This window comes from Zingiber officinale, chromosome 4B (assembly GCF_018446385.1).
Source record: "Zingiber officinale cultivar Zhangliang chromosome 4B, Zo_v1.1, whole genome shotgun sequence".
Taxonomy (NCBI): domain Eukaryota; kingdom Viridiplantae; phylum Streptophyta; class Magnoliopsida; order Zingiberales; family Zingiberaceae; genus Zingiber; species Zingiber officinale.
The window spans coordinates 127657536-127670674 of record NC_055993.1 but is presented as its reverse complement, the minus strand read 5'-3'; the positions used below and the strand labels follow the sequence as shown (position 1 = coordinate 127670674).

Below are 13139 nucleotides of genomic sequence, written 5' to 3'. Positions count from 1 at the left end.
GATGCATTTAACTTTCAAATTTATCAAATCCCGCATTTGTTTTTCATTTTATTCCTTCGGTCTTGTATTTTAAAAATAACACTGCTATGGTATTGGAAAATCAACATTAAAATGTGTTGGTTTTAAGATTTGTACCGTACTATATTGGTGGTGATGATTTTTGAAATGTAGTATGAAAGTGATGTTGATTTTTAAAATGTAACATCATTGCAGTGCTATATTTTGAAAAGCAACACCATCCTCTTTGTAAAAAAAAATTGAAATTTTATTTGTTGATGGGAGAGGTAAAATGAGAATACCATCCTCTTTGAAGAAAAAATGAAATTTGATTTGTTGATGGGAAAGGTAAAATGAGAAAAATGTACCTTTTAATAGAATTTCATAACTTTAAATGAGCTCTTGATTACTATCTATAAGTCCGGACGAATTTCTAAAAAAAACATCAAACTAAATCAGTTCTTTCATTTTTCCCGGGGCAATAGTACAGGAGATCATCTTCTTAGTTTTTTAAGCATTTTTTTAATAGAGGATTGATCTAAAAATGATAAATTGATAGCTCATCGCTTCCTGATTTATTTGATTCGATGATAATCGATAGAAAATTTTATAATATCAGATCGGTCATTTTAAATGCTAACTAGATTTAAAAAAAAATTTGATGACAACCGTTGTTCGTATTAGTAATAAGATATATTTTGTAGTCGCAACAAGTCAAACCAATAATTGTACCTTAGCGAAGAACATGCCACCATTCATTGAATGGGACATTGTTGCTCGATGGGAAAAAAATGCCGAATAAAATAAGGAACACCGGCCCTAGACCATGACTCCAAATTCCGACACGAGGCCGGTTTACCTCGGAGGACGGACACTGAAAGGCAAGGAGAGAGAGATATAAAGAATAAACTGTTTACAGGAGTGGAGAGATGGAGAATAAACTGTTTAGAGGAGGGGAGAGAAAGGACAAGAACAACACGAGGGGTGTTTTTGTAAAATAAATTAATATAAGGAATAAAAATGAACATCTCCATTGATGCAATAATAATAAATCACACGCCAGCTGCTGTCGTCTCTGCAGTTGGGGCGAAGGATCACGTGCGTCGCTTCGTGAGAATGGTTTCTTGCTTCTCACTCACGTAATTTGTGCTTCAGGCCCCTCTCTCTCTCTCTCTCTCGCTCTCTCTCTGCTGTACTTCCGGTTGCGTTTGATGGAGTATTATGAGGCGATGAGCTCTCGGCGCGTGCATTAATGGCCCCGCGGAAGCCAGCACACGTAGCTGCCTCGATTTCGTCGGTCGTGGCCAACGATCTCTGCATTTAAACGTCAGCGAAGGAGCCAATGAGCTGTTAGCACGTTTGGTCGGTCGATTTATTAGCTTTGGACCTTGCTCGATCAGTTCGCTCCTCCTCCTCCTCCTGTTCATCCTCTCCGCCTGATCCTCTTCTTCCGGCGATCAGTTGCATGAAGGTTGACGAGTGAGATGGAAGAGAGTTTGGAGGTGAGCCCCTGGGCCTCGTGCTCTGAGTTTTTGTGTGTGTGTGTGTGATTTTGTCGAGCTCGATTTGATTTGTTTTTTGGTTTGTTGTTGCGTTTGAAGGAATCGAATGTAGGGTGTGGAGGAAGCGCGAAGGCGGAAAGGAAGAAGCAGAGTGTGAGGACGGCTGCGGCGGCGCCGCTGAGTTGCCCGCGGTGCGAGTCCACCAACACCAAGTTCTGCTACTATAACAACTACAGCAAGCTGCAGCCGCGGCACTACTGCCGGGCCTGCCGCCGGCACTGGACCGACGGCGGCACGCTCCGGGACGTGCCCGTCGGCGGCAGCCAGAAGGGCAAGCGCGGAAGCCGAGGGGACAAGCACGCCGACGTCGTCGCGGGCGGCGCTGAGTCGCCCTTGACGCCGCCCGAGGCGCGGGAGGACAACTACAGTAGGAGCGGCGGCACTAGCACGGCGGGCGGCGGTTCCTTCTCGTCCTTGGTCTACGATCAAGCAGGGCAACACGACGGCTTCCCCGGCGACGACGACGACGGCCTCTTCGCGACGGCGAGAGGGACGAGACATCCGTCCCCGGCGAGCGACTTGAGCCACTGGGACGATATCATCGACCTCGTCACCCTGGAACTTAAGCCGCCGCCGCCGCCGCCGACCTCCGAACGAGTCGATCACACTTTGACTTACTGATCCATAAAACAGCATGTCCTCTCTTTTATGTACGCTGGATTTTGTTAACAGAGGTTGGATTTTACTGGTCTAATGATCGAAGCTATCTAGTAACCTCCTTTGTTCTTATTTACACGATTCTTTATTGCTTCATCACGCTTGATCAAACATTTAAGACTGAAAGGAGTCACCAAAATCAGTGGCCGCCGCGACGGTTTGGAGTTAGAAGAAAAATCAAAGTCAAAGTCGGACATCATGCGCATTTACAGCGGAAAGTTGTCTAAGAAACACTACGTTGTGTAAAAGATGCGGAGAGTAATTAATGGACAGAAGAATGGGGGAATAAAAATTAAAAAAAAATCTAATTAATCGAACAAATCGAATTTAGAAATTCGGTTAATTTATTTTTTAATTTAATTTAATTTTCTGTTAATTCGGTTTACGTTTGATTTTAAATTTTATAATTCAATTAAATTGAATAAAATTTTTGTTTAATTCAGTTGAAAATTGTTTATCGGTTTGATCTTTTAGGAAAATTTTAATTTATTCTATTTTTGATTTATTCGATTCGATTTTAAAGCGAATACGCAGTCCTAAACAGATATCCAAAAAAAATATTCGATTCGATTTTACAGCGAATACGCAGTCCTAAACAGATATTCATGGTGAGAAAGAAAAGGAAAAAAAAAAAATAGATATGAAAGGTCAAAGTTATTGCAAGTGGTAAAAGATAATATGTTCATCTCAGTCTCTTCAATCTATCAAAAGCCAATACAAATAGATAAATTATGAATAATTATTAACCTTGTTAGTTGAATATAATGGGTTGTAAAAGATGATTTGTTCATCTTAATCTCTAGCAAGTTGTTTTCAGAATAATACGAAAAAGATAAATCATTAATAACTATTAACTTTGACAGTTAAATAATATATAGAGGAGAATAAGTACCTGACTACTAATCAAAATTTAATTATAAATTTATGATGACAACACCATTATACACTAATCAATTATCCATCCCAAAAGGATAAGGTCGAAGCTAATGCCTCTTATAGTTTATGGTGGCCTTCTCCGTGGCTTCGCTGAGGTGAGGAATCAAGCAATATAAGGATGAACTCAAGATAGAGAATTAATATCCCAAGACAAAATTTCGATTGAACTAACACTCGCCATGATATATTTCTCTTATTATATTTTAATAATTCAGATATCCAATTCGATGAATTTTAAAGGTGACCTTTCATATACTTGTTTTTATTGACCATCACAGTAAATTCAAAAAGCTTAGATAGATTTTGACGAACATCTCATCATCACAAGTAATTCAAACACTACGGATGCATGAAATACCTTGATAAGTTTCATACCCTCGTTGTATGAGAATTCGTCCTATTTCTTAGTATCATACTGTGCTACTAGAGTTGTTAAACAAATCTACCTGTGACAGAGTCGGGCATTTGGCAAGGTGAAACCATCCGACCCACAATCTTATTGGATTGATAAATTCTAAATCCAATCTAACCAAATTCAAAACGGATTACAAATTAGATGTGTCAACTAGATGTGCCAACTCATGAGAAATATATATATACAAAAGATTAAACTCTAGTCTATTTAATCTGGACCGATCCTTTGGTCCCCTTATCCTGGTTCGTTCCTAGATCAGGACAAAGGGATTGGTGAAAAGCAATGACCCCCACCAGTTAATAGGTGAGGGTCATTGCCCCCACCAATACAAAGACTGAACTATGAATTAATCTAACCTTTGCAGACCAGAAGATCCACTTCCATTTAATCCAACCACATAAAATCTGTGAAATCAGGTCGGTCACCCATGTTCGATATTACAATTGATTAATCAAAATTTTTTTTCCCAATGGATACAATTCAACCGAATCATTTACATTATTTAATGGGGCAGACTAATCCGACGGACCCAAACGGCTCTACGTGCCTCTATCTCTCACCCAAACACTAGATTGACAAATATTCTATCCATGTAAATAAGGGGAAGACTAATTAATGAGTGACAGGATTAGTTATCGATGTTACCTGGTATTTTTTTTTTTCTAGTATTACAGCCTATCGTTACAGATTCACTCGATATAAATCGGCTTACTGGTTTCATGAAAAATCTACAAAATTTTGTTAGCTCTGTTAAACGCATCTAAAATTACTTCAACAAAGTTTGCAAGGAATGTTTGAATCCTTTGTGCCTTGTGTAACAAACAGGCTCAGAAAATACACGGAATCCTCATCTGATGAGGGTGCCATGTGAAACAAAAGGCTCAGAAATGCAAGGAATCCTCATCTGATGAGGGTTTAGTTGATGATCTAAAATCTGAGCGCATTGCCAGAAGAACCTTTGACAAATGAAGCAGATTTGAATTTGATTGTAACGAGAGCAAATTAGCTAGAATTTGAAATCTTTCTTCTTGGATTTCCCTTCCTTTTCCTTGCGCTTTCTCTTGTTTGCAGCTTGCTGTGGTTGGGGAAGACATCCAAGTGAAATTAGGGAAGAAACAGAATTAGAAGTTTAGAACTAGACCGTTGACAGTAAAATATGTGGGTTGAAGCAAACCTCTGCAACCATGTCACTGAAATCTTCCTTCTGGTTCCGTAGCTTCTCTTCCTCTCGCGCTTCTTCATACCTGGCATGGATTGCAAAAATGATCACAAAATGTTTGAATGAAACATATATTCATAAGCATTTATCACACAGGTCCTCTTACTTGGCGGCTAAAACATCATCCATAACTTCCAGCTCCTCGGGTTGTATAGTGACATCCACCTTGTCCGATTTTTGACCACGTAGAAGATCAACCTACACGTTGAAACAAACTTTTCATATTGCCGCAAATGTCTATGATTAAATGGAGAACTGACTGACACAAGAAATTAAGAAAAACAACAAACAAACCCGTTTGGGAGCTGTTTTGTCTTGTGTACCAAGCACGTACCTATTTCAGGGAAAACAGAATCGATACAAAACCATTAATTTTAATGTAATAAATGACTTAAATTGGCAGAAAATAGAGGTCTGCAAGACAAATGTGAAGAACATACGTGTGTGTGGTTCCAAGCAATGTTCCAGGAGCAATCCTTTCTTCCTTCTCTTCAAGGACCTTTAGTGCCAAAGTAATAGTGAGAAAATAATCATGGATCAAGATCAACAATGTATGTGCTAAACGAATCTTAAATGTCAATAAAACTAAGGGAATCTTGATTACTTGGTAAAGTGGTTTCTCAGGTTCCTTGCGCTGTTGTTTCCTTAAATCAATGACGTCAGGTGTTTCCACACCAGTGGGAGTGCTGAACACCATAACAATTAAGTTAATCACAATGAATAGACAAACCAAATCGAAGCACAAGACAACATTAAGCACCTTGAAAGGCTATCCACAGATTGAATGCCAGCCTCCAATTCCTCTTCCTCCATCTCTTCCTCCTGTTCCTCTTCCTCTTCTTCTTCCTCCTCTTCCTCTAGATCTCCCCAATGTTTACTCCGATCAATTGGCTCATCCTAAAATGAACAGGAAAAAACACTAATTGTAGGCATCCAGGTCCCACATTATTCAGAAGCAAAACTATAGTGAGCTACCTCATAGTTGAGTTGTTCATGCTGTTGTACCCCAAAAACATCACCATAAAGTGGGCGTCCATACTGATCCAAAGAAAAAAGAAAAATGTTTTTATGAACTTTAAAACTAAATTAAAGACACCATGTGAGTAGATAACTCTAAGGGTGCGTTTAGTTGGGGGTTATCCTTGATAACCTTGGTTATCCATTCAAGGTAATCAACGAAAACCCTGTTTAGTTTAGGTAATCGATGATTCCCGAGTAATATTTCATGTCCGACACGTCTGCAGAAAACCTCGAAAAACTGAGATTTTTCTTGATTCCAAGGTTAATAATTTTTTTTTTACCAAAAATATCCTCTGATAAGAGAAAAAAGTGAAAAAACAAAAAAACGTAAAGAAAAAAAGAAAAACATAAAAAAATATTAAAAACTTAAAAAAGAAAAAGGAAAAAACGTAAAAAAATAAAAAAAATTAAAAAATGAACCAAATAACATTTGGTTATGTTTTATTCTCAATAACCTTAGTTATGTGATTACCTGATAATCACATAACCAAGGTTATATATGATAACTTGAACCAAACGCACCCTAAAGGTTTTAACTATATGATCTTACTTCATCAACAGGAGGTTTACCCCAACCTCCAGGATGATAACCAAAGCTGGCACCAGGAGGAATTGGAGCATTTAAACCAGGAATCTTCAGATGGGGGTAGGATGGAGGTGGTCCATACCTCTGTAGAAAACTAGAAGCAATTAGCCTCCTCGAAATATATATATATATATATATAAAAAGAAATGGAAAGTTTAAAATAGTACTATATAACCGACCTGCATATTGATAAGCCATGGAGGTGGTGCACCATCAGGCATGCCAAGAGCTTCTTTAAGTTCCTTTGACAACATACCTGGCTTCATTTCCCTAAGTTTGATCTGCATAGTAGCACAGCCAAATAACTTTTTGCTAACATTTTAATTTTGACACGATTTAGAACCAGACAGAAGATCTTCACAAAGTTGCAAAGTATCAGATGTTATTACTCTTCATTAAACCCATCTTCTGGTAACTTAAAATATAATGCAAAGACACGGGGAAGTTTTATGCTATAACAAAACAGTTGCAGTGCCCTTATTTGCTGGCATATCCATTTTCACTTCTAACCAAATTAAGATACCATCAATCCAATAAGCGACCGGACAATTTAAGCATGTATTCTTCTGAAGATGTGAAAACAGAATAAGCTCTCTCACAAGCACTAGGCCACATTGCAGCATTGTCTTGCAAACATAGGTATTTAAATTTCAAATCAAACCAAAAGTACAAAATTGAAAATCTTCAAGATGAAAATAAACAAGGATTCCAAACCGAACTGAAGCAATTGGCTTATTGGTTAGTTAAGGGTAGTTGAATGCTTTTTGTCATGGTTCAGAGACAATTTGGGGGAAAATTCATCACCTCTGAACCCATTGTGGGACTATTCAAGAGGTGAATGGATGCAAGGTAGGAGACATCTGCCAATATGTTGTGTATAAGAACTCATTCATGTGCTCATACAACATATGCAGCCAATCAACCAACTTGGTTGATGATGAAATGAACATGAATATGAATAATATGTTGGTTGTCGTCGCCTTTCCCTAACCATCTTTATGAATTGTCGACATGGATATGGAGATAGAAATTTTCATTAGTGAACTGACTACAAGGATTGCATATTGTAGTTGCATAAAAATGAATGAGAGATGAGAAGAAAATGATCAACACTATTTATGGAAGCAGTTGGGAGGGATCAGGCAACTGGATCAACATACTAGTGTAATAGACATAGTTGTCAAATACTTCGAGATAAGGGAAATTTGAGTGTCATCCAAAGTTGATATAAGATTAGGGGTTGCTATCATATGTTCTCACTGATTTGGTTACATTTTATTGGTGTACCTAATTCCATTTTATTGGTCTACCTAGGTCCAAGGTTGTTGAATATAGGTTCGTAGGACAATAAGACATTTCATTATTGGATGGCTACAAGGGAACATCATCACTGACTTCATCCACACTAATATGAGAATGGCATCCACACATTTAGAGAAAGAGAGAGAGAGAGAGGTATGACAATGCACCTAGAAAGACAAATAGAGATGACTTTGACATGGAGAATTCAGCAGTGTTACACCATTATGGTCTTCGATACGTCTCAATGCGACATTGTCACCAATGGGTGTTGACTCCACCTTTGTTGTTTTTGACTCTTTTGTCTCTCTGCACCAAAATATTTTCTTCTTCAAACCTCTTAGCTTCTATCACAGTACCAAAGATTCATCCATTGGTTTAATTTTCAATCTATTGTTTGTTTAAAGTTTAAATGAGATGGGTTCACATTTTACGGATTGAATTTAGTTTCTGATAAATTTCCATTCTTTTTCCAAATTTGGATAAAAATAAGCTGCCTATCATGTTAAATTGTCACAGTTCTTTCAAGTTCTCAGTCGTACATATGATAACTTCCATTTTACATCAAGTCATAGGCTATCATACAACACAAAACATGAACCAGATGGTTCTAACCATGGTTTAAAATCTCAAGTAGCGCCGAGGTTTCAACCCCGGACCGGAACAATACGGTTTTGAAACAGTATCGTGCCGTGCCGACATAGTTTCGGTATTTTTTAAATATAAATATATTAACTAAATATTTGAAAAAAAATCTAATATATATATATATATATATATATATATATTAATGAAATAATTTTATTAGGCTTTAATTAAGTCTATCTAAATTATTCCAATCATAACTATGAGTTGATTAAAAATATAAACATAAGTTGTATATATATATTAAATTAATGAGATAATTTTATTAGGCTTTAATTAAGCCTATCTAAATTATTCCAATCATAGCTATGAGTTGATTAAAAATATTAACATAGGTTATTTAATTATATTAAAACCTTCCCTTTGTTCCCTCGGCCCCCACCCTATTCCAGCCCGACACATCCAGATGAGTCATCGGGCAAGCACGACGCATCCACAGGGCATCGAGGCGTGCCTGTGCTAATGCCAGTCCGTGAGCGAAACGAAATGTTGCTACGTTTGAATATTTTAAACAAAAGGCGTGTTGGTGTCGGTCCGTGAGATTAAACAGTGGTTCTAACTTTAACAACCATGCCAAGTCAAAATATTGTTTTTATTAGAATTTTCTAGTTTTGAATTAGTGTTTAGATTATTGATTTTGCATGTCTACTCCTGATACTATGGTGACTGAACCCATGAGTTTATCAACAAAAATTACAAATTTGTGTGTTGGCCATGTACGTCCAAGGAAATGTTTCTAGATATGTTATGATAAAACATACAAAGAAGAAAGGATTGTTGGAAGCATTTCAATAGGACCACAGTCTCAAAATTTAATACATACAATCGAAAAAAATTATTGTACCTCAAATTCTTTTCCTTCATAATATAGATCTCCATGGGTCGTCAACTTAGGTTTAGTCTGATACTTGAAAAATGCATCATGCAATACCTGCAAACCAATGTAGTGGTTAGAGTTGAAAATATTATTTCACTCTTGAGCAATTGCCCTGGATGCAAACTGGTAAACAACAGGAGAGCAAGGAAGAGAATGTGTAAGTTAGAATTTTATCACAAGATATTATCAGAGAAACGGATTCTTTATCTAACCTGGTAATCTATGTCCATCTTCCCCATCTTTGGTTGCATGCGTTCCCGCTGCTTTTGCTTCAGTTTCTTGCTATCCTCTTTCTCAATATATGCCTAGAAAAGGGGATAAAAAGGGACAAAATAAAGAATAAGTCTGGTCAGATGGCCAAGTTAATTGCTAGTCATATATATCATTAATAACATAATAAGAAAGGTTAAATCATTAATGTAAACCCACAATGTTTTCTAAATTTTATAACTAATAACTAAAGTGAGATTGAAGCAAAGCAGTTTTCACCCAAAATTTGACTAAACAAAGTCTCTAAGTACCTGTCTTATTTTCTCTATTCCAGTTGCAGCAATGAAGTCAGGGAGTTGAAATAGTTGTTTCTCAATACCTCGTTTGCCCTGTCAATTATCACAATACCCATAAAATCCAAACACACGCAAGTCATAACTACAATATAAGGAATATAGTCTAAATAGCCCAAAATGCAATTGAAATCTGTAGGGGGTTTCATCTCAAAACATCTGCAATACCAAAAAATAAAATTATTCAGTTCCAGTCTGAAGAATAAACATTTTGATTTTAAATGACAACATGCATGTTTCATATGTGATAGCAAGTCAACATAACATCATCAAGTTATGTCTAGTCTAGAGCTTATCCTACATTGAAGTAGTGATGCCACTAAGCATCTACCTACACCCCACCATCCTATCATTGTCTTAAAAGAGAGAGCCTTCGAAGGCCCTCTGGCAATTACCCTGATGTTGAGGCTCAGTCATTGTTACAGCTGGTCCCTGCAAGAATTATGCATAAGCATAAGAGGGGTTCCTTATCGACATCTTTTGCCCTCACCCCTCATGAAGTAATTAAAAATTTGCATAAATTCCCTCCTTGATAAACAGCCATCATTCAAAATCTAGCTTATGATTAATACTGACTCACCTGAAGGAATTTTCTTTTTTGACACCAATGCCGTGGAACAGGAACAGTATTCCGATAGGACTTAAGAAAAACAAGCAGCTTTGGATCTCCTGATGTTGCATCCCAAACCTGGAAGATGAAAATCGAAACCTTCTTAAGTAAAAAAGAATCCAAGCAAAGGTGATATTGTTGTGCAAAATATAACCACACTAGTAAAATCTTACAAACTTACAAATGGAAATATGAAATGGAAAGGTGTACACCTACCATATCATGTAACAGTCCAAAAAAGCATTAATCCTTTACCAAAACTAAATATGCATACAATAGTTTTATGTCCTTCAATAACTTATTTTTTATAGCCTAACTAACAAAGAACACCTTCATTTGTACAAAAAAGAAAGGGAACCACATTGGTGAACCTCACAACTGCACTATGTTTGATTCAAGAAAAAATTGATTTATCTGGTGACAAAGCTAATACACAAACCCCAAGATGATTAACCAGAGGACAAACACTTTGAACAATTTTTGTTCCAAAGAAAAGGAGTGAAAAAAAAACATATATGTGAAAAAAAAAACTTATCTACCATGAATGGTATTGCCTTTAATGTAGCTGGATGGCACAAAATTTGAGATTTAATAACAAACTTTACTCTGAAAAATATAAATCCCAGGGACTTCTTAACAAGGTCATTCTGCCTATATTTTGATATGTCAGATTGGAAACTCAAGTAACTATCTACCTTCTGCAATGCAAGGCTAACGATGGATAGAAAATTTAAGTTTAATGTTTGCCATGTGTAGTTGGACAATGGGCAATCCATTTTTAAGAAAAAGCAAATTCATGGCCCCTCGTTAAAGAATTTGGTAACAATTTGACTCAACAATGGCATTACTCATCTTTAACGTAATTGAAAGATTCTCATTCTCTCCTTCTATCATTCTGTGTAGTGCATGGTAGAAACTTAAATAGTACCAGTAATAAATTGCCTAATGCAACTTAAGAAGAGTACAAGCGCCTTTATCTTTTGGCTCCATGGTTCACAGATAAATACACCAATATTAGTATCATTCAATTAACCTCCTAAGTGTCAAGATTTATTTCATTTTATGAGTAATAAGTAATAACAAATTACAAACCTGAGAAACGATATCACCTTGTAAATTAATTTGGAAGCTATAGCTACGTCAAAAAAATCTACTAGTGTTGGAAAAGGTGAACTTGCAATATGATACACAAGAATACCTATGATGAATGAAGCTAAGAATAGACAATACAAGAAACTTCCAATAAGCCAGATGGCTCAACGAAATATCAATCTGTATTATATCATAAAAAGAAAGATTATAATCTAAGCATACCTCAACTACATCTGGCCTTGAGCAAATTTGCTTTAGTTCAGCAATCTTCATACGCTTTTGAAGCTACAGACATATGCAGAAGAATAAGCATATGCCAGTTCTTTCATAGAAGAAAGCATTTAAGTACTCATCACTGACCTTTTTCTTCTTGTTCGACAGTCCTTTCTCTTTCTGCTGAACCTCCTGCTCATCTTCTTCTGAATCTGAATCCCCTTTCTTTGCGGTTGCATTGCCAGCAGTCTCATCCTTCTTTGCATCGTCCTGAGTGGATAAAAATATCAACCAAGATTAATATCTAAAAAAGACTAGAATAAGCATGCATTATTACATAACTATGCAAATCACATTCTCAAACATACCTCACCACCAAAATCATCCCTGAAGTTGAACTTCTCGATAACATTCTTGAATTCTTCTATAAAGCTTTCATCTATATCAGCCTTTTCAGGAACGTACTCTACCTCGATTGTCACATCCTAAAAGAAACCAACAACCTTTAAAATATCATACTGAAAAGTATCAGAGCAACTAAATCTTTATAAAAGTTTTGCCTCAGATATTAGGAAAGTGCAAAAAAAAGATACGAAATCATATACGAAGGAAACTAAAAAAAACTATCTTGCATCATGGGACGGAATGGACCGGAAGAAATTGTTCTTAAGCTAGAAGAATAAGGAATATTAAAGAAAGAGATACAGATCAAACGTGTAAAACTCAACAGAAACCCTAATTAACTGTCGACAGCCTAATCGGACTACCTCCCGCTGAGCGAAGCTCGCTTTAGATTGCTTCTCGAACTTCGATCCCTCAGTCTCACTCGCCTCTCCTCCGCCTTCCAGGCGAGCCGAAGACTTCTGCTTGCTCTTCTTCTGCTTCCGCCTCCGGCGCATGCGCTCGCTCTCGCGAGCCTTCTTCTTCTCTGAGGAGGTGGCGGAGGCGTCGGCAGCAAGCGCACCTCTGGCGAAGCTGCCATTAGGGATCACGGCTTTGTTCGACAGTTCGACTGCGGCCATCGTTGCGCAAAGTGGAAGCGAACGCGACGAAGGACGGAGAGGGCAGAGGCAGGCGGAAACCGTTTCTTCGGCTCTATAAGGCCTATTTTATTACGGCCCAAATCTGATCACGAACGGTTCGACCTCCGGTCGATTCGACCAAATGTTGAGCCGAGCCGATTTGGGCCAGAATCTTAGGATATTTTAAAATAATTAATCAACTCAACGATTCAATTTGTCGCCACGAATCGAACCGCTGGATTCCAGTCAACTCAACGCGTCGAGCATGTATCTCCCTTATTGGCAGAGGCGATCTCTAACTACCTAACTTTACAACCCATGAATTCACTCGATGATCAGGACCGTCAACCTCGTAGGGGAAAGGCTTTTCAACGGCGCTCGGGAGATGACGCTCCGATGTTGGGTGTACAAAAAAAAGACTTAGAA

General features: G+C 37.5%; 2 protein-coding genes across 2 annotated transcripts; one reads left to right on the top strand and one right to left on the bottom strand.

Moving 5' to 3' along the window:
- The first annotated feature begins 1051 nt into the window (after positions 1-1051).
- LOC121976599 (dof zinc finger protein DOF5.8-like) lies at positions 1052-2312 on the top strand. The gene is made up of 2 exons (XM_042528828.1): positions 1052-1499; positions 1599-2312. Exons 1-2 carry the CDS (start codon positions 1482-1484, stop codon positions 2178-2180), a joined length of 600 nt encoding a protein of 199 aa, XP_042384762.1. The 5' UTR covers positions 1052-1481; the 3' UTR covers positions 2181-2312.
- A 1996-nt stretch (positions 2313-4308) lies between these two features.
- On the bottom strand, positions 4309-12796 carry LOC121976594 (splicing factor 3B subunit 2-like). Its single transcript, XM_042528822.1, has 18 exons — positions 12459-12796; positions 12060-12176; positions 11839-11961; positions 11701-11763; positions 10357-10464; positions 9735-9812; positions 9426-9518; positions 9181-9267; positions 6572-6673; positions 6357-6476; positions 5762-5824; positions 5547-5683; positions 5391-5472; positions 5227-5285; positions 5081-5120; positions 4893-4984; positions 4742-4811; positions 4309-4642 (listed from the first exon to the last, which is right to left on the bottom strand). The coding sequence occupies exons 1-18, from the start codon at positions 12711-12713 to the stop codon at positions 4574-4576; spliced, it is 1758 nt and encodes a 585-aa protein (XP_042384756.1). The 5' UTR covers positions 12714-12796; the 3' UTR covers positions 4309-4573.
- Between the last annotated feature and the right edge of the window lie 343 nt (positions 12797-13139).

Excerpts from the sequence above, each read along its gene's own strand:
- LOC121976594 (XM_042528822.1), bottom strand. The coding sequence starts at position 12,713 with ATGGCCGCAGTCGAACTGTCGAACAAAGCCGTGATCCCTAATGGCAGC. Across the intron at positions 5,825-6,356 it reads GTAAACCTCCTGTTGATGAA|TATGGACGCCCACTTTATGG; the intron begins GTAAGATCATAT and ends TCTTTGGATCAG. Across the intron at positions 5,121-5,226 it reads TTGCTTGGAACCACACACAC|GTACGTGCTTGGTACACAAG; the intron begins GTATGTTCTTCA and ends TCCCTGAAATAG.